The sequence below is a fragment of the Trachemys scripta genome, chromosome 17 (genome assembly GCF_013100865.1).
Source record: "Trachemys scripta elegans isolate TJP31775 chromosome 17, CAS_Tse_1.0, whole genome shotgun sequence".
Taxonomy (NCBI): domain Eukaryota; kingdom Metazoa; phylum Chordata; order Testudines; family Emydidae; genus Trachemys; species Trachemys scripta.
In genome coordinates, this window is record NC_048314.1 from 13,682,949 (window position 1) to 13,709,262 (window position 26,314).

At 43.6% G+C, this 26,314-nt stretch overlaps 1 protein-coding gene across 1 annotated transcript; it reads left to right on the forward strand.

The window, feature by feature from the left end:
* Positions 1-4,143: 4,143 nt before the first annotated feature.
* On the forward strand, positions 4,144-26,220 carry PKN3 (protein kinase N3). The gene is made up of 21 exons (XM_034752003.1): positions 4,144-4,598; positions 5,237-5,391; positions 6,759-6,888; positions 7,011-7,162; positions 8,269-8,467; positions 8,763-8,954; positions 9,220-9,329; positions 9,946-10,089; positions 13,433-13,508; positions 14,836-15,016; positions 16,987-17,098; positions 18,543-18,619; positions 19,952-20,018; positions 20,702-20,793; positions 21,147-21,323; positions 21,413-21,475; positions 22,515-22,591; positions 23,257-23,399; positions 23,801-23,908; positions 24,494-24,574; positions 25,609-26,220. The coding sequence occupies exons 1-21, from the start codon at positions 4,334-4,336 to the stop codon at positions 25,819-25,821; spliced, it is 2,814 nt and encodes a 937-aa protein (XP_034607894.1). The 5' UTR covers positions 4,144-4,333; the 3' UTR covers positions 25,822-26,220.
* Positions 26,221-26,314: the final 94 nt, after the last annotated feature.

Genomic DNA, 26,314 nt, shown 5'->3' on the forward strand with positions numbered 1-26,314 from the left:
TGAGGCTGCGGTTTTTCCACCCAATATGAAGTAGTCAGTCCCTCATCCTGATCTATTGCGTATATCCCTCTTTCTGCTCATCCCAGTGTATGTGGGGGCACATTCCTCTCATCAGAGTAGACCCTGTGATTCTCAGAACAGACAGAGTTGGCTCTGAATAATGGGGTTATCCTGCACTGATGACGATTATTGGGGTAGTGTCTAAAAGCCCAGTTGGAAATCACCGTTTCTTTGTGATAGACACCATGCATATACACAATGAAAAAATGTTCTCTGCCCTCAAAAGAACCCCACAAATATGGGCTAAGTTTGCTACAAGATGACTAAGGGAGGAATGCAAGTGTCTGATAGGTGTGAATTTTAAGGATATGGTTTAGTTATTTAGGATGGCAAAAGGGTTTATTTTAACCAGGAGAAATGGGCTGAGATGGAGAAAGGGAAAATGTAAGGTGAATAACAGGAAGCATTTTCTGTCAGTGGAATGCATTAGTTTGTGGAATACTCTCCTATGGGAAGTGGTGTGTGTGTTCCATCACTTCGGACATTTTAAAAACGAATCTGGAAAAATCTAATCTTGGAGCATAATATGTTACAATCTCATTCTGTGGGCAAGTTAGTGACAGAAAGGTCAGAGAGGTTTAATTTGATTTTTAAAAATCAACAGAATCATAATGTCACCCACTCACTGTCCCCCATGGCCCAACTCCAGGGCCCTAGGTTGGTGGAAATGGGTTGAATTGGTTATCATTCAAATGCCATTTCTTCCACAAACACAGTGGTGTCAAATATGACAAACCTAGAACAATTATGTAGATATGTATTTTAGAAAATGTTTAAAAATTAAAAATTTAAATTATACTTTAACACAGGCGTGCATTGCTTACATAAAAAATCCCTGGAGAATCCACTACAAGGAACATTTCTGAAACAGTCCCTGGGGCAAGGGAGTTCCTGATGTAATAAATAGGTCTTTCCTTCTCTCTGATGTTTTTATTTTTTTGTGAGGGGAGGGATAACGTCTGCATAATTCAGAGTAGCAAAGGGGACCAGATCCACAAGTGCTAGAAGTTGATTTATCCCAAACTGGGTGCTGTACTTTTAACGTTTTAAAATAAATGGAGTGTGGGTGAAAGCTGCCATACTCAGTCTTGGTCTAAACACAGAGTTGCACCAGTTTAACTAAAGGCATGGTTTAAAATCCCATTAGTTAAAAAGGTGCATCTTTGTGTGCAGACTTTCTATATCAGTTTAAACCTTCTGTTGATTTAGCTTGCATCTGGTGAATGCTGAATTGATATGAGTGTCTATGCAGGGGTTTGCACTGATGTAGCTGAATTGGTGGTGATTTCAGTTAAACCAGTGCAATGTCTCTGTGTAGACAAACCCTCTGGTCCCAGCTCTGCGGTGGGTCCAGTGCTGTGGACCTCATTGCAGTTTCAGGGTTTAACAGCCTAGGAGACTAACCTTTGCTGGGATGCACAGCTGCAGGATGGGCAGTGTCAGCTTCTCGACACCCCACCCAGCATTTGTAAACCAGCTTTGCAAAATGATCATAAAAATGGAGATATCCTATCTTCTAGAGCTGGACGGGACCTTGAAAGGTCATCGAGTCCAGCCCTCTGCCTTCATTAGCAGGACCAAGTACCAATTTTTCCCCAGATCCCTGAGTGGGTCCCTCAAGGATTGAACTCACAACCCACTGGGTTTAGCAGGCCAATGCTCAAACCACTGAGCTATCCCTGTATCAGCACAAATGCACATTCTGCTGTCCTACCCTTTTCTGTGTTGACTGAATAGTATTTTATGTCCTCTAGTGCAGTGGTTCTCAACCTTTTTCTTCCTGAGGCCCCCAACATGCTATAAAAATTCCTTGTCCCCCCACCCGCACCCCATGCCACAACTGTTTTTCTGCATATCCAGTAGCTTAAAAGCCAGGATCAGCATTAGGGGATAGTAAGCAGGGTAACTGCCCGGGGTCCCATCCACAGGAGGGCCTTCAAAGCTTTGTTGCTCAGGCTGTGGCTTCAGCCCCGCATGGCAGGGCTCAGGCTTTGGCTTTCTGCCCTGGTTTATTTTGGCAGACCCCCTGAAACCTGCTCGTGGCCCCGCAGGGGGCTCCGGATCCCTGGTTGAAAACCACTGCCCTAGTACAATCACTGTTAACACTGGGTATCTTCTGGCCCACAGGGGGTAGAAAGAGCCTGTCAACCACAATGCCCTAGGGTATATGCGTTCTAAATATATTTAGAAAATGGACAAGGCAGATAGTTGACTTTCAGCTATGTGTTTGGCAGGGAGTAGAGTGGAGGAAACTTACCCTGACACTGCCCACATTGTATCCATTCTGTGGATAAATGAAGGATGTCAGTTTCCAGCGCACTTAGTCCAGTATCTTTTGCCAGCACTAAGCTCACACTAAGCAGCTACCCTATAAGTTTGTCAGTACAAATGTGATAGGTGTGTTGCATTTACCTATCCATATGGTTTGGGAAGAGGAGAAATAGGCACACTTTTTCCTAATATTTGTTTAAAATGTAACTAAAAAAAATCAAACTCCTTTTAGTAACTTACTACACATCGACAAAAGACTTTCTGATTTCCTGACCTGGAGTTGGAACGTTTGGCTGAGTGACTCAAGGGCTCCATGATTCAAGTTCCTCTTGATTAAACCTTTTTTTTTTTTTTCTTCTTCAGGAATTTGGCTAGATTCCTGGCCTTACTAATTGGGCGAGAACTTCCTGAAGTCAGGATGTTAAGCCTGAGCCACTTTGTTTCATTACCAGTCCTAAAGTCTCCTTTTTTGGTTGTCGAGTCTGTAGTGGACCTGACTTTGGCTTAAGCCACTAGTAAAAATAGAATTTGTTCTCACTCTCTCTCTCGTTTTGCTATTAAACTGAAATTTAAGCAACACCTGATTAGTGAAGAAATATGGAGAGCCTGCTTATAAGACTAGCTGTGTGATGTGCAACACAATAACAGCATTACAATGACTCAATAATTTTTTGTTTCTGAACAGTTGGCACGTACCTTGGGTGCTTTGTAAAGTCTTAACCGCCCATGACGTGCACCAGTGACTTGATAATGCAAATCCTGATATAGTTTGTTACTATATATATGGTCTAATATTAAAGATTATGACAAGGAGACAGGACTCCTAGGTTCTGTTCCTGCTCTGATAGCAACTCTGTGAGATTGGGGAATTTACTGAGTGTGGCAGGACCTTTATTTTGCTGCTCTTAATTTTGTATATTTTGTATATATAAAGTGAGGATCATGCTAAGTAATTAATCAGTCTTGGGCTACATACATACATACATATATGTATGTTTTTCTTTAATTGCTATGGAGCCCTTTAAAACCTCTCCTCCTTTTCTAGAGTCTCCTGCGTGGAGCTGCTTACTATGTCATCAGCAGTGGGTGGAGCCAAGAGCAGGTGTCTGGATAAAGCTCTGGCTGCCCCTGCCTGGGTGGAAAGCCTATTCATGGGGGAACATGGGGAAAGTCTGTGCTAACTAAACTGTATCTGTTTTGGGGCTATAAACAGAGCCTGTCAGTTCAGAGCTATCATGAGTACACCTTTCACCAAAACAAATATGTTTAAAATTGACTTAAAGTCTGCTCTTGGCTTTGCTTTTTAATGTTGCCAGATCAATTTAAATGTGAGCAAAATGTTAAAGAAGCCATACTGCTGGCAAATCCCAGCTAGGATGGGTATTGGGACTACAGACTGTGTCTGCCTTTTCTGGTATAGCTTGTACAGCTGACTTTTTGACTCATTAATTTACAAACAGATGTATGGATTAATACATCCTTAATGATGAAGACTTGGTCATGCATTCACTAAAAGTTAGCGTATGGCTGTTACACCTCTAAAAAGTTCCAGTTGGCATGTAGCTTTGGACAACTGGCAGCTCAAGCCATATTAAAATAAAGATCTGCACCTGTTATATAATGCCAATGTAACTCAGCGTCATGATCATGATGAGGACAAATTACAGCTTCCCTTTGGTACTTATTTAAGACACACAAATATAAATAGACATTAAATAACAAGAAGGCAACCTTTGTGAGGACTCATCTCATTTGTGCATTAATGCGAAGTTGGGGTATATTAAGATCAAAGATGGGTCCCAAATTGCAAAGTTAAAATTTAGATCTGATTTTCCTCAAAGTTGTTGGTGATTGGAATCAAGGTTTTGGTCTGAGACCATTTGTAGTTGAGATGAAGTGGTAGAACGCTATTGATGTGTTGTACACTCACCGTTTTGCTATCACATAATATCTCCAACTCTCTCCCCTTTGGTACTGGTTTTAGGGCATCTATCTCCTGCAAATGAGCAATGGGATGAACCTCATGGATCCAGGGTTCCAGCAGAAACTGGAGGATGAGAAGGAAGTAATTCGTCGAGCTATCCAGAAGGAACTGAAGATCAAAGAGGGGGCGGAAAATCTGCGCAAGGTGACAACAGACAAAAAAAATCTGGTGCATGTAGAGCATGTGCTGAAATCTTCCAATCGGAAACTGGAGCAGCTGCACTGGGATCTCCAGGAGCTTAATGCCCGGATTGTAGTAACAGAGAAAGGGGAGAGCAAAACAGGTAGGTCTTGGGACATAATTGTTGGGCATGATAGCTTCAGCAGTAAGCCTAATTATAGCCAATGCTTTCATTTCCTTTTTTTTGTTTTCTATCGGGGGCTAATGTGATGGGAAGGAAAAATCTGATCTACCTAGGAGAGGAATCTCAACTGATTCCTGCTTATGTCCAGGTGAGACGAACAGTGTAGAGGTATTGAAGTTTGGAAAGTTGTGATTGACACTAATCGAGGTGGAAGGAGGTGATAACATAAATCAGAATGGGCAAAAGACTGATTGCGTATGTTGGACATAGGATCGCCTCCTGAACTTCATCTGGGCAGACTTACAGAGCTTGGGAGAGAAAATAGGGGCTTTGGAGTAGAATCCAACATGCAAGTTCCTGACAGAGGGATGAATGTGAGATTGGAGGTTGTTGGTATTCTCGGGGCCCGATCCTAAGAAGCCATCAGTTCTCATATTGGGTCAGTAGTAGGCTAGGGTACGCAACAGCTAGGAGAATTTGTCCTTCAATTGAGGCCGTATATTGTACGTGTCTTTGAAGATGAAAACCTCATTTATACTCTCCTCCTCATCCCACCTGTTACCCTATGAGGGAACCATGAGAAGCAGGGTAATGGAATTCACTATGTTGTTGCACAGATGGTTCCATGTCCCCGGACCCTTGTCTCTGGGAAAGGAACCCAAACCCAGTGGCAAGGAGGATAGAGGCTCTGAAAAAGCAGCTGCACATTGAGATGAAAGTGAAACAGGGAGCTGAGAACATGATCCAGATGTATTCAAATGCAACGTCAAAGGTAAGCATTGCTGAGTAGAAATAAGCAGGGAGCATTCCACCTTGGAACAAGATTTCTGTTAATAGTGCAAACACACACAAATCTTTATTCCAGATCTGAGTGTGACAGGGAGACGCTTTAAGTCAGAGGAGTTTTAGGTTGCATGGCTGAGCCCATCTGTGTGTTCATGAGCTGATATACAGCCCTGTGACAGCATGGTGTACTATCCCATGGGGGAACAGTGTTATGAATACAGGTTGTGTTGGACTCGTTGTCACGGGATGTCATTGAGACAATCATTTAGTACAATTCAAATCAGTCTGCCTACTGTGGGGGTTCTTGTACCTTCCACTGAAGCATCTGGTGCTGATCATTGTTACAGACAGGATTCTGGACTAGATAGACCAGGGGTCTGATCCAGTATGGTAATTTATGTTCCTACACTTCAGATACTGATTATGCTTCTGTTCTCTGATATTAGTTACTAATATTAGACATTAGAATGGCTACCAGCATCTAACACTGGTGGTAGTGCCACTAGATTAGAAACAGATTAAAAAAAAAGTCTCAGAAGTGGTAAATCTTGTCAGTCACAGACATGGAGTACTGCCTCCAGAAAAGTCAATCCAGGCTTTGGGAGGTGCAGTACAGGGAGAGGAGCCAAAATATCTGACCAAAGGTAAGAAAATAAAATGCTTTGGAATATGACCCTTAATGTGTGACACTATCCCACATCATCAAGTTTCTGATATGATGTACCAAGTTTGTGCAATACTGTTTATTTCAAAAGAGACTTTAAGATGGAGCGAAGTAAATGGTATCTTTGTGTATGAGTTATTTAAAAAAGAGCTTTTTGGGAATTTACTGCTTTCTTATTCATCATGCTGCTTGTGTTTGGCATAATCATATTTAATATTCTGGAGGAGAATAAAAAATAAAGTTTAATTAAGAAGCTTAATTTAACTATATGAGCAAGATAAAAAACTTAGACACTCTGGTTTATTCCACACCTCCACCCATACAACTCTGCCAGCACAATTGACTAGGGAAGCACAATATTGAATCACTGCAACATCAGAATAAAATCATAGTTGAAAGTACTCACAGGGCAAGACACTGTTACCCATGAAACTCGTCACATCTTTCATAGGTGTCACAGCATATCACAGATCCCTCATCTGTATCTACCATGGTTGGAAATCATCATCCCTGTTGCTTATGCATCTTTTTTGCACAACTGGGCATTGTGTGAAGTTTTAGGACTTTCTGGGACCCCTTTGAAGGTCTTGTATGTTGTGGTGCCCCATCTTTGTCCTAGTCTAACACATAATTAAAATCTAGTTCTCTCCTGTATGGACCTCCCAGCCATCTGTAATCTGTCTTGCCAGGACCGGAAGCTGCTGGCAACAGCTCAGCAAATGCTCCAGGACAGCAAGACGAAGATTGAGCTGATTCGGATGCAGATTGTGAAAGTATCTCAGTTGGCAGGTGGAATAGAGGATGCAATGGATCCAGCAGGTAAGATGCTTTGTATATCTGACATCGCTCGGAGAAGATATAGCTGAATTATGAAGCCCCAATGCCTGAGATGCTAGGCCACATGCTTGTCTGATTGTTATATTTATCTCCAACCTTACCAGTGAAGATGGGGGCCACCATCAGTCTCCTGGAGCTACGCATCGAGGAACTGCGACATCACCTATGCATTGAAGCTGCCGTGGCTGAAGGGGCAAAAAATGTGGTGAAGATCCTGGGAGGCAGGCGGGTGCAGGATCGCAAAGTGTTGGCTGAAGTAAGCACCATTGCAGTATTGCTACTTGAAGCATTGTGGTGTCTTTCTGTATGCTGGATAGTAACCTTTTTGTCAGAGGAAAAACAGTATTACAGCTGTTGCCCATTAATGCCCTAGCCATGTTCTCAGCAATGACATGGTGGCTCCCTACTGCCAAGTCCCATGACACTGGTCTAAATCCTCCAGCACTGCCATAATACTGCAGTCCCTGCTCATAGTGATGTTGCGGCAGCTGCTACTCCCAGCAACTGTAACGGTAGAAGGTGATAATTCCCTTGTATAACTGCTGTTACTGGCTGTTTGAGAGATTCTGTGGTTGTCATTGCCATCTGATTCATTGCATGTAATATGCAATGACTGTTTTTAAAAAAGCCACATATAAAGCTCTCCCATCATATGCTGTTCTTGTGAGAGACGTTACATTTCCAGAACTTGCCAACTGACTTACATCATAAAGCTAAGACAGAAAAAAATGAACTTATAGTAAACTAAACAACACTCTCTTTAATTTTTCTAATGGTCAGAACAGGAAAATATGAATAAAAAATTTCACTCATTTGCTATGTAACTTTGGCCAAGTCACTTATCCTTTTTGTGCCTCCGTTTACTCATCTGTACAATGAGGATAATACTTATCCCACAGGGCTTTTGTGAGCCATAGTTCATGTTTGTAGAGAGCTTTGAAGGTGTCAGATGAAAGGCTCTATATAACTGTGAAGTGTTAGTTATAGTAATTATCCAACTTGGGCATTCATTATACCAGTCATTTTTAATTGGAAATCTTTTGGAGTCCAAAGTGGTGGCTGCTTATAGTGCACTGGTGTGTAAGAAACCAGTTTTGGATTTTTGATCGTAGTCTGGTCTTCAAGTCGGAAATAGCGTGGTGGGAGCTTATTCAGGGCAGAATCCTCCTGACCCTCAGTAGCAGTGAGTTGCGATGAATGAGTGGTGCTGATAGTCCCTTCTTGTCCTTCATGAGCAGGATGGTGCCTGGCCTTTGAGGATGGGAAGTTGGGTCACTTGTGAAGTGTTAGTAGTACCAAGATCATGGCAGTGGCTATTAATTCAAAGCCTGTACTAGCTTTTTCTCTGCTCCTTGTTACCAGGCTCAGGGTCGTTTGCAAGAATCATCTCAGAAGATTGATTTGCTGCGCTTGTCCCTGGAGCAGCAGCTTAACGAGCTTTCTTCTGATCACCCAAAGCGGGCACTCATCAAGCAGGAGCTAGTGAATGCTTCCTCTCTGGGAGCTCAGCATGTCAGCGTCCAGCCCTTCACTTCACTGATCAAACCCACAGCTCTTACAGGTACCCGAGGCTGCAGGGCATGGGGAATATTTCTTCCCTATATACCCATGTCATGACTGGTGTTTTTTGTGAGGTGGACACTTGTTCCACTAGGAACTGGATCAAGTCCTCAGTTTGTCTCATGTAGGCCACCAAAAAGCTGTCAGGTTGTAATGACTTTAATAGCTACTGAAGGCTGGATTAAAAGTGTAAAATACCTAGACAGCATAAATCTAAAGTTTCTGACTTCCTATGTGGACTGACTAGAATAATTTAACTTTTCTTGAGAATAACACTCTTTGGTGAAATTCCTCAGGTTCATTAGAAGTGAGACTGATGGGGTGTCAGGATCTGTTGGAAAAAGTTCCAGGACGTTCCCGAGTGTTTGGTTCATCTCCCAATCATGGGAGCCCAAGTGACATGAAATCCCTGACCCGAGCACGAGCTGGGATGAGTATTCATGGCCGCAGTACTGCAGCAAAGCACTTGCGGAATGAGGAGCTGTGTAGTGAGTATGATATTCCCTGTTGCATCAGTGATGGTGTCTTCTAATGTGCCTGCCACCTTTCAGTCTGGTGTGAGTGCAGTGAGAGGAAACCTGGAAACTTGGATCCTGAAACAGGGGAAGAGGCTGAATCATTTGGTCTCCTGTCCCCCTTAGTGATCTCCTGTGCTGGAAATCTGATTGGATTGTGTGGCTACCTCCAGCAAGAAGTATATTCCAACTTATGACCATATAAAAGATTGTAACCTACACTTTCTCCCTTGTCCAGATGAGGTGCTCGCTGTGCTCAAAGTGGACAATAAAGTGGTTGGTCAGACAAACTGGGGCCCAGTTAATAACCAGGCTTGGGATCAAAGCTTTGTCATTGAGCTGGATCGGGTAAGACTTTATTTCTGTAGGATGATAGGAATTCCAGGATCTCTTCAGTCTTGTCCTCAGAACCCCTGTGTTGTGTCCCTTTTTTGATCTTTAACTTTATTTGAATTATTTCTGTGGATTTGGTGATATACTTGAATCAAAAATGGAATGACATCTCTTTACTGGGACTGATAATGTAGCCTTCTCCTCATTCTTAAATCTACTCACAGATTACCTCTAGTATAGCTTCAGTCTGAGCATTTGATGCCCCTCTTCTGTCTCCATTTGAGCGGCCATGTTCCATCTTTTACCTGCAATACACCTCACTTTGGGATATTTGGGATGAGGTTCAGTCTTATGTAGGAGCAAAGTCAAGAAATTACATGAAAATGAGCAATCTTTAAAGAAAGTTGTAGCTGCTAAAGGTCTGAAAAGACCAAAGAGGTGGGAAGCAATAGGAATGAGGAAATGTCACCTCTTCCTTGGAGCAGGTCTCTTATACACTGCATCGTTTAGCTGCATGGAATTTCTACAAGGCAGGAAAAGGTGGAGTTCAGAGTGTGTAGGTTACGGGAGTGTATGTGTGCCAGGGCATTGGCCTTGTCCATTACCAAGCTCTCTGCTTCTCTTTTTCCAGTCCCGGGAGCTGGAGATTGCAGTTTATTGGCGTGACTGGAGAGAGCTGTGTGCAGTGAAGTTCTTGCGCTTGGATGACTTTCTTGATAATGAACGCCATGGGATGTGCCTCTCTCTTGAACCCCAAGGGATGCTTTTTGCAGAGGTAAAGGCTCTAGATTTTACCTTTCTTATCCAGAAGAGTCACTGCTTCAGAGGTTTTCTTCGGGTATACACTGAAGTCATAGGTAATTCTGTTGGGTTTGACTCTCCTTGCATTGAGAAGGTTGCAGACAAATGGGTAAACTGAGACATGGATAGGTGAAGTAACCTACCCAAGGTCACACAGAAGTCAGTGCAGGAGCTGGGACTAGAACCCAGGAGTCTTGAGTCCCATTTCTCTATTCTAACCTCTAGATACACTTCGACCCTCACTCAATGTGTTGTCTTTATACCTCAAAAGTAATCTGCTTGTCCTCTAGTGGGGAGAGGAGGAGGGATGGTGAGCACTTGCAATTAGAATAGTTTCCATCCCCCTGTTTAGAGTGTGGCGTCTACCCTGGAAATAGGTGCTTGTCTGAGAATGGAAGGAGTGAACAGGGAGGATATGTTATACACACATTTATTTAAGCAATTATATAGCTTACCTTTCATTTATTCAGATTCTTAATTTTTAATGTTTTTTATTGTTTTTGGGAATGGTGAATAATGCATTTGTTATTTACTAAACGATCAATTTTTTTTACCTGTGTTTGTGTCAAGGGCTATGTAGATGGAAATTAGAATTAAATAAAAAATGCACAAAACAGCATTTAAAAATTATTAAATAAAACTACCTTAAATATGCTGGATACATTTAAACAAAGTTAATGAAAAAGTTAATCAAAACGTGTTTTGGATTTAAAACTAACTGATTTATTTTATTAAACAAATAAAGTATCTGTAATTAATACATTGAACTGTTTGTTTCTTGTCACCATGTCCTTCAGGATTTCAGAAGGAATAGATTTCATCTTCCTGCACTTAATTTTGATTCATAGATTGAAAGAAGAAACCAAGTTTTCCTGCACTTTCAACTCCCATTGATTTCTTAACTTAGAATGAACTAGTCCAGGGGTTGGCAACCTTTCAGAAGTGGTGTGCCGAGTCTTCATTTATTCACTCTAATTTAAGATTTTGTGTGCCAGTAATACATTTTAACGTTTTTAGAAGGTCTCTTTCTATAAGTCTATAATATATAACTAAACTATTGTTGTATGTAAAGTAAATAAGGTTTTTAAAATGTTTAAGAAACTTCATTTAAAATTAAATTAAAATGCAGAGCACCCGGACTGGTGGCCAGGACCCGGGCAGTGTGAGTGCCACTGAAAATCAGCTTGTGTGCCGCCTTTGGCACTCGTGCCATAGGTTGCCTATCCCTGAACTAGTCATTAAACTGAACTAGTTGAGTAAACTGAAATCAAATATTTTTTTTTCTGCATCTGCTGAAAAATCTGGTTTAGCACATCAGCAAACAGTGGTGAGAGGTACTTAGCCAGTGACTTTCACCAGTTCACTGATATGACTTTAAAACTTGGCAGCAAATATTTACTACATATTATATGTGTTTATTTAATTTAAATTATTTTAATAGATTATAGTAAACTTAAGCCTTAACATAGATTGCCGTAATTTAAAAAGTCATTCTAAATAGGTTTATTTAAAAAAAATAAACGTTTATTTAATTTAAATTTAAAAAATTGATTTAAAATAAAAATCTGATTAAAAAAAAAATCAATAATTGATTATTACCCACCCTAAGGAGTGGCCTTTGTGGCTGATACAATCTACACTCAGATGGTTGAGGACAAAAGCACCAACTGAAAACAAGGAAAGAAATACTTTAAAAAGATGAGTGTGTTTATAGCCAGGAGTGACCCTTAAAGGGCCCCCACTGTAATTACTTGGGCACTACATAAAACACACAGTCTTTGACTTGCTTTTGTTAGGAGTCATCAGCAACACTTTACATTAAAGAGGGTGGCTTAATGATTAGGTTTTAATCACCCAGACTGTCTGGAACCATGGGATCAAATCCCATCAGGTTGGGCTTATCCCTTCATCTTTTGAGATAATAAAGGGCTAGTCTACACTGGCAACGCTAAAGTGCTGCCATGGCAGCGCTTTGCTGGGAGAGAGCTCTCCCAGCACTCTGAAAAACTCACCTCCACGAGGGGTGTAACTACCAGCACTGGGAGTGTGGCTCCCAGCGCTGGTGCCCTATCTACACTGGCACTTTACAGCGCTGAAACTTGCTGCGCTTCACACCCCTGAGTCAGAAAGTTGCAGTGCTGTAAATTGCCAGTGTAGACAAGTCCAAAGTGCATGGAACTCAATTTGTTACGAGATCTTCCAGGTAATCCTTAAAAAAACACAGTCCTGTCTCCTTTGCAAGAGACAAAAGATCCCAGGGGATCTTTCCTAAATTGGGGTCTGACCCAGTCTTCTTAGCCAAAATTTCCCTTCTTGTCAGTCTTGTGTTGTGGAGTGACTGGCTGCTGCTTCCCACTTTGGGGGTAGCTACATTTCAGCAGTGCTTTATGTATATAATTTGAAAAGTACACTGGCATCAATTGGGATGGAAGACATCTTAGAAATGTTATGAGTAGGGTCCCACCAAATTCACGGTCCATTTTGCTCAATTTCACGGTCATAGGATTTAAAAAATAGTAAATTTAATGATTTCAGGTATTTAAATCTGAAATTTCACAGTGTTGTAATTGTAGGGGTCCTGATCCAAAAAGGAGTTGTGTGGGGGGGTCTGCTACCCTTACTTCTATCCTACCCTACCCTACCCTAGCGGTACTGCTACCCTTACTTCTGCAAGGCTGCTGGCAGTGGCGCTGCCTTCAGAGCTGGGCAGCTGGAGAGCGGCGGCTGCTGGCAGAGCTGCTACCAGCAGCAACGCAGAAGTAAGGCTGGCATGGCATGGTATTGCCACCCTTACTTCTGTGCTGCTGCCTGCAGAGCTGGGCCCTCAGTCAGTAGCCGCCACTCTCCGACCGCCCAGCTCTTAAGGCAGCAGCAGAGAAGTAAGGGTGGCAATACTGCAACCCCCCTAAAATAACCTTGCGACCCCCCCACCGCCACCCCCGCAACTCCCTTTTGAGTCAGGACCCCCAATTTTAGAAACGCTGGTTTCCCCCGTGAAATCTGTATAGTATAGGGTAAAAGCACACAGAAGACCAGATTTCATGGTCTGTGACATGTTTTTCATGGCTGTGAATTTGGTAGGGCCCTAGTTATGAGCCAATCATTCTGCCTTTGTCAGATTCTCTGTACTTCATGTTAATGGATACTTCTAACTTTAATTATTATTATTATTATTATTATTTTTTAAACATAGCACCTGAGGGGAGTAGATAGTGTAACTCAGTCTGGAGTCTGCCTGCTTATGTGACTCCTAGTTTGCTGAATGGGTGTGAATGGTCAGAAGGCTAAGCATTGAGTCTCCTCTGCTTCCCTGGCAGGTGACCTTCTGTAACCCTGTGATTGAGAGACGGTCTAATCTGCAGCGCCAGAAACGTATTTTCCCCAAACAGAAAGGTAACCAGCCTGTGAACCGACAGCTACTCCAATTAGGGGCATGTATGGTTATGTGGTTGTCGATGTGGGGGATGCTGCAGCACCCCATGGCTTGAAGTGGTTTCCATTATATACAGGGTTTACAGTTTGGTTCAATGGCTCTCAGCGCCCCCACATAAAAATTGTTCTAGCATCCCTGGTTTATGGTACTTTTTGGAATGCTTCTGGGTTAATGGATGTGTGTAGGTGAGATCTATTAGAGTGTGGCAATATCTCCACTCACTAGAGAAGTGATGGAAGCATGGCTGTAACATGGAACGTACATGTTGTAACACTGTTTACATCCATTCCTAACATGATTACAGTGTCAGGGGCTATGATTAGTAGTTTTTTAACAGGATTGTTGCTAGTAGGATCCAAGCCTCAATCTATGTGTGTTCCTACCACCTGTAGGATGACCAGATAGGAAGTGTGAAAAATTGGGACAGGGTGTGGAAGGTAATAGGTGCTATGTAAGAAAAAGCCCCAAATATCAGGACTGTCCCTATAAAATCGGGACATCTAGTCACCCTAACCACTTGTGCTACCACAGATAAGTGACAGCGGTGAGAGATTTCCTAGAAAATTTAGACAAAGCCATGGTTTGGACAGGGACATTGATTGTCCAACAAGGCTTTAAAGCTGGCACTTCAGCGAGGTGAATGGGTTGGTGGGTGGCACAGCTCATGTGCTCTTTTTCTCCAGAGCTTGGGGGGGGGGGGGGAAGAGAGAGAGAGAGAGAGAGAATTTATATTCTGAAGGCTCTTTGCAATTGGAAAAGCTCAATTTTTTTTTTTTTTTAAACAAAAACTTTGATACTGCAGGAAACAGCAAAAATCATGGAAAGACCTTAAAAACTCATAATCCACAATTTATTTTCACAATTTTTCTGTTCTCAGGCTGAGAGACTTAAATTCAGCATGGAAGTGGGGGTGGAAAATCAGAATATAGTACCTTCACATTATCTTTTGGCTAGGGTCTAGTAGAATATCAGTTTAATATCTGGTACATCCACTGTGTGAGGATTATACCTCGCCATTGCAGGGGTCTGGACGTGATGAAGTGGGAGGTCTTTTTCAGCTCCAACTACTAGGACCTTATGAATACTTTCATCATTACTTACCTATAAGTCTGTCAGCTGTTCTGATTGTCTAGGAGATGTAGGTATGGTGCCTCTTGGTCTACCATCCCCAAATTGGGCCTCTTGTTGGGGTGATCAAATGGCTGCTTCGATGAACCATTGCCCTATCTAGTTCATGTACTGCTTGGCATGGTAATCTCAGTAACATTTGGGTTTCTCCTTCTCCAGGAAAGGAGTTTCTCCGAGCTTCTCAGATGAACATAAACATTGCTACCTGGGGTCGTCTAATGATGAGCATCCTCCCTCCATGTAGTTCCATGAGCACGCTAAGCCCCCCACTTCGTACTTCCATTCATACAGACTTTACCTCTCCAGCACGGCTGCAAACTCAAACTGATTCAATGGGCAGGTAAGTCTTGTTCTAGTTAATGTTATTTGACAAACTGGAATGGGCACAAAATTAAAACTTGGTGAAATTCTACAGGGTGGTGAAAGATCTATGTAGGAAACTTAGCTTGGGCTATTAAGAAAAGCTAATACCCGCTGAGATGGTGTGAACTTTTATGGAGCATTCAGTATTGTAGGGCTACCTCTGATTTATTGTTGACCATTGGACAGATTTCCAGCACTCTCAATTGGAGATTTTAGCTAGCAGTGTCCAAAGGTCTGCGTCTGCGCACTATGCCTCTGCGTGTTCCTTCTAAACTGCCCTCAGCTCAAGGGGCATATAGGCAGGTGCAAATCTGTCGCCACTGCAGTTCCTTCTCAACTGCCCTCAGCTCAAGATGGCTCCGAATGGTGTTTACTGTGTTCTCAGACCCAGGGGGTCAGGTGGGCTTGCACTTGGGTGGCTAGCTCGAGCTGCCATCAGGGTCACAATGTCCACACTGCTATTTTTAGGTGCTAGCTCAAGGTGAGCTAACACAAGTCTGTCTACTCACAGTGGAAATCACACCTCCCCGTTGCAGTGCTGACACGCTGTTAGGATCTGTCATGCTGGCCATTGTTCAGTGTGGACCTAGCCCACCAACAGCAGTTCCGGGCCCCAGAGCAGAACAGTCAATGGGTCCGAGCTACTGCCGGCTGCACTGCTGGTGCCCAGTGAGCTGCCGGCACAGCCAGGGCTTCCACATGCCCACCCGGTTGCTTTCACCACCGTCGGTACCACCCCGCGTGCACCTAGGAGCCCTGTGGCCTGCCTGGACTATTTAAAAGGGCCTGGGGCTCCCAACCACTACCACAGCAGTGGCAATGGCCGGGGGCCCCCAGGCCATTTAAAATCACTCAGGCCTCTGGGCAATTGCCCGCTTTCCTCCTTCCCCTCCCCCCCCGTCGGCGAGCCTGGTGTGGACCAATAATTTGGTGTCTCAATCTGGGGTCATAGTAGAAGGATCCAGTCTGAGGTGGTCATTTTCCTACAAAATCTGTGAGTGACCACAAGCAGATAACTCTTTGTAAACAGGACTTGTGAGAGGCTCATGTGAGAAGAAGTGGGTAACAGATCTCCATCTAATGGTCTAAGGCACATTCTCACTTCGTTAAATAAAATTAACGGTTCATCAGCAATTACTCTTTCACATGTTTCCACTCATTTCTTATGACATAGGCATGACATTGGGAAAGTGAATTTGGGAGTGTGATGGTGGGGGAAAATAGGCAAGTGCATGGCCTGCTTCAATGCCTTTTCACCTAAAGTCAAAAGCTGCTTTAACTTTTATCAGTATTAAACTTAACTTTATTTGGTCAAATGCTAAATTATCCAGGCCCAAACTCAAATGTGGCACATGTTCTCTTCATTATATACTATCTGAATACTATACAGGGCCACAGTTTAACTGGTGCTGGAATAGATCGTAACCTTCTTTCCTGTGGTTGCAAATAACCTAACCACCAACTTGAATGTGTTCCAAAGCTACGTATTTTAGCTTTTAGATTTGCTCCTCTAAAAGAGGATATTTTTCACTGGTCCACTAGCCCTTGTAAGAAGGAAGATCAAGTTGGTTATTAAGCTAAACTTCATTTCTGTGACGCAGTAAAAAAATAGATGTTTACTTTAAATTGTTTATCAGATGGCCGTTTTATTTATAGGCATTTCTATAACTTTCATCACTCGTAATGTCAGAGTGCTAGGTATCCTGACATGAGTATAAACACCAGCAGCATAATAAAGGCTTATTTCCTTACAATTCATTTTAAAGGCGCATACTACCTGTTGATTTCTCACAGGCTTGAATCCCAGGTATGAATCAGGGATTCTTACTGTCCAGTGCATTTAGGATTAATTTAAACCTTGCTCGTGTAATTCTGGCACTGCACTAGTGTCCGTTGTACCATATTCTATTCCACAGTGACCTCTTTAAAAATTTCTTCCAAATGCAGTGACTATCCAGTGGTTAAACTGACATTTGGTGAGGAACCTCCCCCTAAGCCTCCACGCCTTTTTTTGACAGCAGATTCCAAAGAGGTTGCTCCATCTCCTGCAGACTCTCCGGTAAGAATCTGGGTTGATAGAGAGATTTTTTGTGTGTTGGTCAGGTTTCTTTAGTGGGTTGGGCCCTGCCCTTTCCTCTCAAATCCAAGTTCTTTTTGACTTCTTATAACCCTCAGGAAATTAGTGACTCCTCGGGCAGATGTTGATTAAGACTGGCTAATATCCAGGGATTTGGGGTCCAATTGGGTGACTGGGCCTTGGGGTTTTGGTCACTCAGAAGTAGGACGGATCTGGACTCTAAGGGGAGGTGCTCTATCTCCCCAATCCTATAAATTGCCTCCCCTTGCAGAAACAAAGTGGCAGGCAGGTCACTTTGGGATTTCAGGCCAGAAGTGGGGAAGAAGTATCTGCATGAGAAAAGCAGGGACGCAGAACTTGCAGGTGCTGTAAAACAGGAGGGCATGTAACGCTCTCTTCCTGGGTGAGCTGGATGGGAAGGAAGAGGGGATCTCATTCACTGAGGGAAAGGAGCAGTCACTGGGGGAGAAGTAGAGGTGCAAGTTTTCAGTGCTGAAATAGTTAAATACCTGTGCCCTGACACATACCTTACTCTTCTACTTAGTGTGCACCCATAGATAAAAGTGCATTCTCTCTGGTCACCAGAGTTCTCTAGAATTGCACTGAGACATGTGAAGTGACTTTCTGGGAAAGTCATGGTTCATCCTAGACTTTTTCAAATGGGTACCCATACTAGGGGCTGACTCCAACAGGGAGACAGAATCTTATTATTGCATTGCTCATGTGACGAACTGGGCCTGTTCTCACGGTGGTCTGTGAATGCTGACAGGGGAGTGTGGCTCGGATAGTCTGCATTGGGGGATGGGAGTTTCCCCAGGCGCATACCTGAGTGTGTAACATGAGAACCCAGGAAGGGGTTGAAGGCCAGGTGACTCCTTAGCCCGGGAAACTGAACAAAGGCTGTGGGAGGGGTCGCTGAAGGAGAGTGTTGGAAGCAGGCTGGAGAGATGGCTGGGAGGCAGAGATGGCTCTGACCTCCCAAGGGGGGCTGGGCTGGGATGCCCTGGGACCCCAAGATGGACCTAACTGAGGGGGTCCCTGTTGTCTGTGCCTGCAAGACCTGTCTTGGACTGTATTCCTGTCATCCAAATAAACCTTCTGCTTTACTGGCTGGCTGAGAGTCGCAGTGAATCGCAGGAAGCCGGGGGTGCAGGGCCCTGAGTCCCCCAATACTCCGCGACAGCTCAGTACATAGAAATGGTTTAAGTAGCCATAGACAGTCTGTGTTCGTGTGCTGTGTGGGCCATACTCCACTCACAACAGAGACCATCCCTGTTTATATCACAAGAAGAACATTCTCTCTGGTCACTGCTGGGTGACACAGATGGAGGCTTGGGTGTGGGTTTTCCAGTGTGTTCTGATCTGATCCAGTGGGACTTTGCAAACATTCCACAGAACTGGATGTGGTGATTTTCTCTCCATTTAGTGTCTGAAGAGGCTACATGTGGAAGAGAGGACTTGCAGCTCTGCTGTAACAGAAACACCAAATTGGGCTTCTCAGAGGTAATTGTGGACAGCATGGGGCTCTTTTGGGCACAAGGAAAGGGGATATTGAGCTGAAATTTTTGACCATCAGTCTTAAGTTCTGTTAAATAGGTATTATGACATCTAATTAGGAAATTAATTGCTCAGTAACCGACTTTTCATACTGTATTTATATAGTACAAGGAAAACTCTGCATTTTACCTTATTTATCCAGATGCCTGCATAGCATTATCTGTATTGAACCTTGACCATTACCTATTAACAGGCTGTGCAATACAATTGAGTGAATCTTTCTAGTAGAAGGTAAAATAATTTAACTGCCCTCAAATGGCTCCTCGTTTTTAAGCATTTTAAATTCTCTAGGGCTTAAACATGTGAGCTATTTAGATATACCTCTCTGAATACTAAGAAACATACTTCAAAAGCACCCCCAGTAGACCACACCCCTTGTTTATTATATTAATGTAGTTATTTGAGATAAATTAGTCTCCACTGCATGGGGGGCATACATAAAACAATGAAGTTGTTTGTAGAGTCTAATGCTGCTACTGGGCTGTATATAACAAGGATACAGACTAGAAAAATGCAACAAGAAAATGCTAGGTAAAAAACACAACAACAATAATATTGAACCATCAGTTATGTAAAAATGCATGAATAACAAAATAAACATTAACTGATCAACAGCTTCAACTATTTCCTTATGTAGGAGCATTAACGTATCAGTCCTTTCACCCTCACTATGGAGGTTTGTAGTTGGTAGCAAGGACACAGTCAGTCACATACATTGACTTACCTACCGTCTCTCTGGGAGGGACATGTGTGTCTTTCTAGGCTAGATTCTTAGGCCTTCAATTCACTCACCAGAGGAGAGGGAAACTTCTGCTCCCAGCAAACGATGTTCCTAGACTAAGCCCTTTTAACTGCTTTTTTATTTTTTCCAAGAGATCCTAGAATCTACAGTTTTAGTTTCCTTGGTAACAGCATGTGGCCAGCATAATGTTTCATGGCATCTGTCCACTCAGCTACACATTTTGTATTCCCCTTTTTGCCCTCCAACACCCCTACTCTCCCCTCATCACTACCTATCCCTGTCCAAGAACTAGAATCCTTCTCATCCTAGCAGCACCCCAGACTTGGTTTCTTCCCATATCCCACCACCAACCTTTTGTTCTTCTATCGTTGTCCTGACAGCACCTTCATATTTACATGGTCTTGTCCCACCAGCTACTCTCTAGCTTCCTTAGGCTTGGCTTCTTGCTGTGTAAACCTCCTTCCCTTTGGTATCCATTTCTGACCTTTGAGTTTACTATGTCTTGTCCTAGTAGTGCTTTCTCTGTTTGCCTGCAGGAAGAGGACTGTTCAGCTTCAGGATTTTCACTGCATCGCAATGCTGGGACGAGGGCACTTTGGGAAGGTAAAGTGGGAATAAGGGGCTTCCTTGGAAGGGGCGGGTGCAAAGCTGGCCCCCTCTCTTTTTCCACCTCTGCATCTCATAGTTTGAGAGTGGAAATGTTCCAAAAGGGGAAGAGGCTCATTCAACTGTAAATGGAAAAATCAGCTCCTGCCCCACAAGGAAACAGCTGATATTCCTGTTAATAAGAGGGTCTTTCGAGTGTTTAGGGATTCCAAGGCTGGAGAGAACCTTTAAGGGCTCAGGTTCCTCCATCTATCCTCTTTTCACATGCCCCATGTAGTTCATATGCCTCTAGCTCCAGAGCCCATCAAGGTCACTCCTTGCATCATCCATAGGGGTCACTAGAGAACAGCCTTAGGTGATCTTCCTCCCCAAAGATTGAGCTCACAACTCCTGGGTAGTTGGAGCACTGAGTGGCTATAAAATCATAGGACCAGCTTTGACACTCCAGATTTTAAAAATTGCATAATTTAAAATGAGTTCCATCTGGAGCTATTCACTGCAGAGCATTCAGGAAAATAAAAAACCCTCCTTGGAGTTGCTTGGCCTTGGCTTTGACAATGACTCTCTGGAATGGACGGGAGCAGTTTGTGTGAGTGCCTGCTGGCTGTGTGGGTGGGCGTCCAAGTAGCCAGATGAAAGAATCTCAGAATGACTGGGAGTGCTGGATTATTGTCTTTCAGGTGCTGCTAGGTCAATACAAGGCAACAGGGAAGTTGTACGCTATCAAAGCCCTAAAGAAACAAGACATCATTAGCAGAGATGAGATTGATAGGTGAGTCTCTGACCAGAGGGAGCACTTCCACCAGAGGCTGTGAGATCACCTCTCTAATCATGTCAATCTCAGCACTAATGTGGTAGTGGATCCCTCTTAAGCATCAGAGGGCTAGAATCAAGACTTGAAGGAAGCTTATAATAGTGTTGCTCCTGGCATCTAGCAAAATAACACTCACCTGGGGGAAAGAGAATAAAACTGGGGTTTGGGAACTACACAAGATGAATGTCATCTCCCTTTTTTGTTTCTATAACTCTAAGTGTAAAAATATCCCCCTCTATACTTCCATCTCCAAACATAGGCTTCTCTGCAGAGCTTTGGCCCTGACGTTTTCTTTCTTTGAATCCTGACAGCTTGAACTGTGAGAAGCGAATCTTTGAAGTGATCAACTCCTTCAGCCACCCGTTCCTGGTGAATATGTTTGCATGTTTCCAGACGCCAGATCATGCATGTTTTGTGATGGAATACACCCCTGGTGGTGATCTCATGATGCACATTCACTCTGATGTCTTTCCAGAACATGTGACGCAGTGAGTTAGCTTGTTTCAGGTTTCAAAGTACCATAGATGTTTGACTTGGTTCTCAAGTCTCTGTAGTGAAAACTCTTCCTCTTTCTCAGGTTTTACACAGCCTGCGTAGTGCTTGGACTCCAGTTCTTACATGAGAAGAAAATTATTTACAGGTAACATAACAGTAAAGTGTAAGAAGCCCAGCAACCCAAATATTAAATTGCCCATTGAGCCACACGTGCAGTTTGTAGCTCACTGCCATGCTGGGGTTTCTTTAGCACTCTGTCCAGCTAGCCAGCTCAGTGACATTTCACATTTCCCTCCCACCGCTCCTGCCATCACATTCAAGAGTTTAACTGGATCCTTTCCACAGTTGACTGGAATGAGTTGGCAGAAATAAAACACATCCAAACCTGTGTCTGTATTGACCATACCAACTTACTGTTAACCATGCCAGGGAATGTCATTAAGAAACTGTCTGTCAGACATATTGCCAGTGAGTCATCCACCCTGAAGCAGAGATGAACTGGGGGGGAGGTAACATGTGTCCTCTTTCCAGGGGCATCCTGGCAATGGGGCCTGCTATTAGCAGGACACATCCTTTGATAACACAAGCCCCTCTTTGCACAGAGCCATTTACAGATGCTCTTAGGAAAATAAATTAATAAATATAATAGTCTGTGAAGAGTATCCTCTAAGGAAATATAGTATTTGAGAAAGTGCAATCTCTATTCATTGTTCATTCTACTTCCCTCTTCCTAACAGCTGGTGTTATGCCATAGGAGCCGACTCCGGGGGTGCTCCGGGGCTGGAGCACCCACGGGGGAAAAATGGTGGCTGCTGAGCACCCACCAGCAGCTCCCTTATCAGCTTCCCAACATCCCTCCTAGTGTTTCCTGCCTGCTGGCGGGCTCTGCAAATCAGCGCCTCCCCCTCCCCTCTTGTGCCTCCTGCCCACCGCGAACAGCTGTTTTGCGGTGGGCAGGAGGCTGGGAGGGAGGGGGGAGGAGTGAGGATGTGGTGTGCTCGGCGGAGGAGGCAGAACTGGTTGAGAAGAGGCGTAGTGGGGTCTTGGGGGAAGGGGTGGAGTAGGGGCAGGGCCTGGGACAAAGCTGGGGGTCAAGCATCCCCTGGCACTTTGGAAAGTTGGTGCCTGTGGGTTATGCCAATTCCCAGACTTCACTCCCAATTCTCTTCCTCCTGTGTCTGCAGGGACCTGAAGTTGGATAACTTGCTCTTAGATGCTGAGGGCTTTGTGAAGATTGCAGATTTTGGGCTGTGTAAGGAAGGTGAGCAACTTTGATGGTACCCTTGCTGGAGAAACTGAGCATCTAGGATTTGGTAACATGTTCACAAGCGCAACTTGTGGAATTGCTGTACTAACACAATTGTGTTCATCCCACTTGAAGAAATCCTTCCTATCTGACCACTATGAAGTTGGGAGCAGTTCCTGTTCCTTCTCTCTGGGTAATTTATAAAGGGGTTTATAATGCACTTGACTGTTCAGAGGAGCCAGGATGCAGCATCATACAGGCTTGTTTTCCTTGTCCTTGCTATGTGGTTATATGATAATTGTGGCTGAAGGAAGTTTCTTTGCGTTGCTGTTTAAATAAACAGTGTCTTTACATTCCTTCTTTGTGCCTCAGCTTAGAAACACTAAAAAGACAAGCTATTAGAGTCCTTAGTGAAGATTCCGTGCTTCCTCAAGAGTGCATGGACATGGGTGGGCAAGTGTCCGGCAAGATCAGAGGCAGATCCTCCTTCAAGTAATGTATTAATGCCAGTTCTCCTCTCTTTGCCCACCTGTCTCTATCCTCAGCCAGGTTGTCCATCGTCCAGTATCACCATCCCTGCTGTCATCACCTACATTGCCTGTTATGCTTCCAGAAAATGTGATGATGCATAACCAATTGGGAATGTGTATGGTGTATTCATAAAGGCATTTTCTCCACAGGGATGGGTTTTGGGGACCGCACTAACACTTTTTGTGGCACCCCTGAATTTCTGGCTCCGGAAGTCCTGACAGACACCTCATACACGCGGGTAGTGGACTGGTGGGGGCTTGGTGTGCTCATTTTCGAGATGCTTGTTGGTGAGGTGAGACCATTTTCCTCTGGGGAAAGGGAGAGGTGGGCCTCACCACATGACATGAGTGGTCACGGGATGGGTGCACCTAACTGCTCTTCATTTATGTCTTTAAAATAATTTAAGTGAATAAAAGTACATCTTTGGGTTCCCCTTGCATTAAAAGTGTGATTCCTATAATTGCTTTTGTGGTGATTTGAAACCAGCTATAGCAGCCTAACATTCCTAATTCTGTTCTCTCCAATAAGGATCCTTAGTATTTATATCACGTTTTCCTCATTCGTAGCACTTGCCAAACCCTACCTAATCCTTCCAAAACTCCGAAGTATTATCATCCCCATCTTACAGTGTGATAAACGAACAGTAGGATACAGATACTATGTATGTCAAATAATAACATGTCTCCACTGCAGTCTCCATTCCCTGGAGATAATGAAGAGGAGGTCTTTGACAGCATTGTCAATGAAGAGGTCCGCTATCCGCGATTCCTTTCTTCTGAGGCACTTCCCATACTCCGCAAGGTACTGCAATGGGATCTCCCTGGTTTTACTGAGACCTCAGCACAAGTAGAGCCAGAGAGACACTCTTCTAACTAGATGGAATTTCCACTTGTGAGTGTGCGCTTCCAGAGGTGTCCATATATTCTACAGGGAATCCCCCCCACACACACACACACTCTCACTCTCTCTCTCATATCCTTGACACCTCCATACACACATGCCATCCGTATAGCCATTGAGGATTAATCAGGGTTCCTATTGAAGTCTATCCTGCCAATTCTCAAATGGACAGACGTTAAATAACTCTAGGGTAGGGATGTCAGATTTATTCTGTGGATAGGGCTGAATTTCATTTTTAATTATCAGTGGATCAGCGTATATAGTTAAGGCTTATATGCTACTTAGAGTCCACAGTGGATCACCCACTGATATAAATGGATGGTTTACAATGGACTAAATTTGAGTTTAGTGCTGACTGGTTATGGCCCTGCCATGAAGGGAGCAAGTGAAGAGATTGGATGGTTGCTGCTCTGTTTTCTCTCTGGAATATTGTTCATGTCACTCCTTGTTCCATGTGTTGAATTTGTCTATTGGTCTTTTCTGCAGCTTCTCCAGAAATGTCCAGAACGTCGTCTTGGAGCAGGAGAGAGGGACGCAGAGGAGATTAAAAACCAGCCCTTTTTCAAGGTAAGAGCTCAGCCCCCTGTGCACCTTTGTGCTCATATGTCTGAGCTGCAGGAGAGCTATTTGCTTTCTGCTGCTATAGAGGCAAACTTGCCTGTTTCTTTTGGTTAAAAATGAGACTCTCAACAGCAGCTTCTCTGACACGTGGTCCCTAAAGCCAAACATTTATCTCCATAAGTCACTTTCAGAACCTCCTGATCAAAGACTGTTTTCTGGTACCGTTAGGCTTCCAAGCACAGGATCTTTATTTCAATATATGCAGCTCCAAACTGAGTCTTAAATGTCCCCCACCTCTTAATTTCAGACATCCAATCAAACATCTCCCCTATAGCATGGGAATTCTCTTGCTGTGGGTATACAGATGCAGGTACCATCATACAGATTGTCTGGCAATCACTATCTCTGAATTCGGGAGGAAGGTTTGAGCAGTTAGAATATAAAACTTGAACTGTCAGTGTGTTCACAGAGGAATATGAACGCTGAATAGCTTAGGGTGGAGAGGATGCTATAATTTATACATAGTGAAGGAAGGCTACTGAGGCACTAACACTTTGAATACTAAAACCAACTGTATAAAACAGTTGAGCTTTATCAATGTCCAGGATTATCCTGTCATAAATGCTAATATTTGTAAAGAGCTACGCCAGGCCCTATAGCAATGAAAACACTCCTTTGGGTAGCCCTTACACAGAGAACTGCTTAATGGTCTCCTGATAAGAGCTTATGGTTCTAGTTTAGTTTTGTCTCTGCTGAATAACAATCTGAGCTGTAGCTTTGTTTCTTGGCTGGCATTCTGAAGAGCAGTCTTAAGTTTCATGGAAGACTCTGGTTTAGGAGTGATCTCTCTCTTTCCTGTGGTGCACCTCATTTTGGTTATCTTGGCACTTCTGTTTTCTAGCCTTGTAGAAATCAGGCATGCTGCAGCTGATCTGGAAGGGAGGAAGGATGCATAACACTACTATTTCCTACCTACTATCTCACAATTTGTTAGTCTGTTCTTGGTGCTAATCTGGTTTTGTAATTTCCTCTATTTACAGGAGATTGACTGGGATGCCCTGTTTTCCAGAGCACTGAAGCCCCCTTTTGTGCCTTTCTTAAGAGCTCCCACTGACATTAGCAACTTTGACAAAGAGTTTACCTCCCAGAAGCCAATCCTGACTCCTCCAGATGAGCTCCCTGTCCTGACCCCTGAGGAACAGGCTGCCTTTAAGGACTTTGACTTTGTCTCCAGACACTTTCTGGAAGTCTGATTGCTGTGGTGTAAGGAGCCCATGCAGACCACTATTACCCTGAGAGATCCTAGAGAGAAACTCGCAACTGACTATTGGAAGGTCAAATTAATAACAGGCAAAGATTATTCATAGGTCTGGTAATATTAAGGATTGTAGAAAGCAGACTGTTCTGCAAACTGGTTGCTCTACTGCATTGTTCAGTGTGTGCAAATGCTAATAGGAAGAGTACTGGATATGAGCTTGAAGAAGGTTCATGCTTGCTGGCTGTGTTTGAAACAGTACCTGGCTGTACGCTGATGCCACCTTGGATAGCTGTGGACACATACAATTTAAACTGGATTTCATTTAACAATATATCCAAATGAAATAGAGCCTTCACCCCCTTCCCAAACAAACTCCTACCTCTGCAGCGGGGCCTTGCAAACTGCCTAGCTTTCTCAGCACTGGATGATCAGCAGCAGCAGAACTGGCACTTTCCACCTATTTTCTAAGAGAAAAAATGTGGCACTAT

Bases quoted from the DNA above. Each gene is read 5' to 3' on its own strand.
- PKN3 (XM_034752003.1), top strand. From the start codon at position 4,334: ATGAGCAATGGGATGAACCTCATGGATCCAGGGTTCCAGCAGAAACTG. The intron at 6,889-7,010 runs GTAAGATGCTTT...CAACCTTACCAG, and splicing joins GGATGCAATGGATCCAGCAG to TGAAGATGGGGGCCACCATC. The intron at 23,400-23,800 runs GTGAGACCATTT...TCTCCACTGCAG, and splicing joins TCGAGATGCTTGTTGGTGAG to TCTCCATTCCCTGGAGATAA.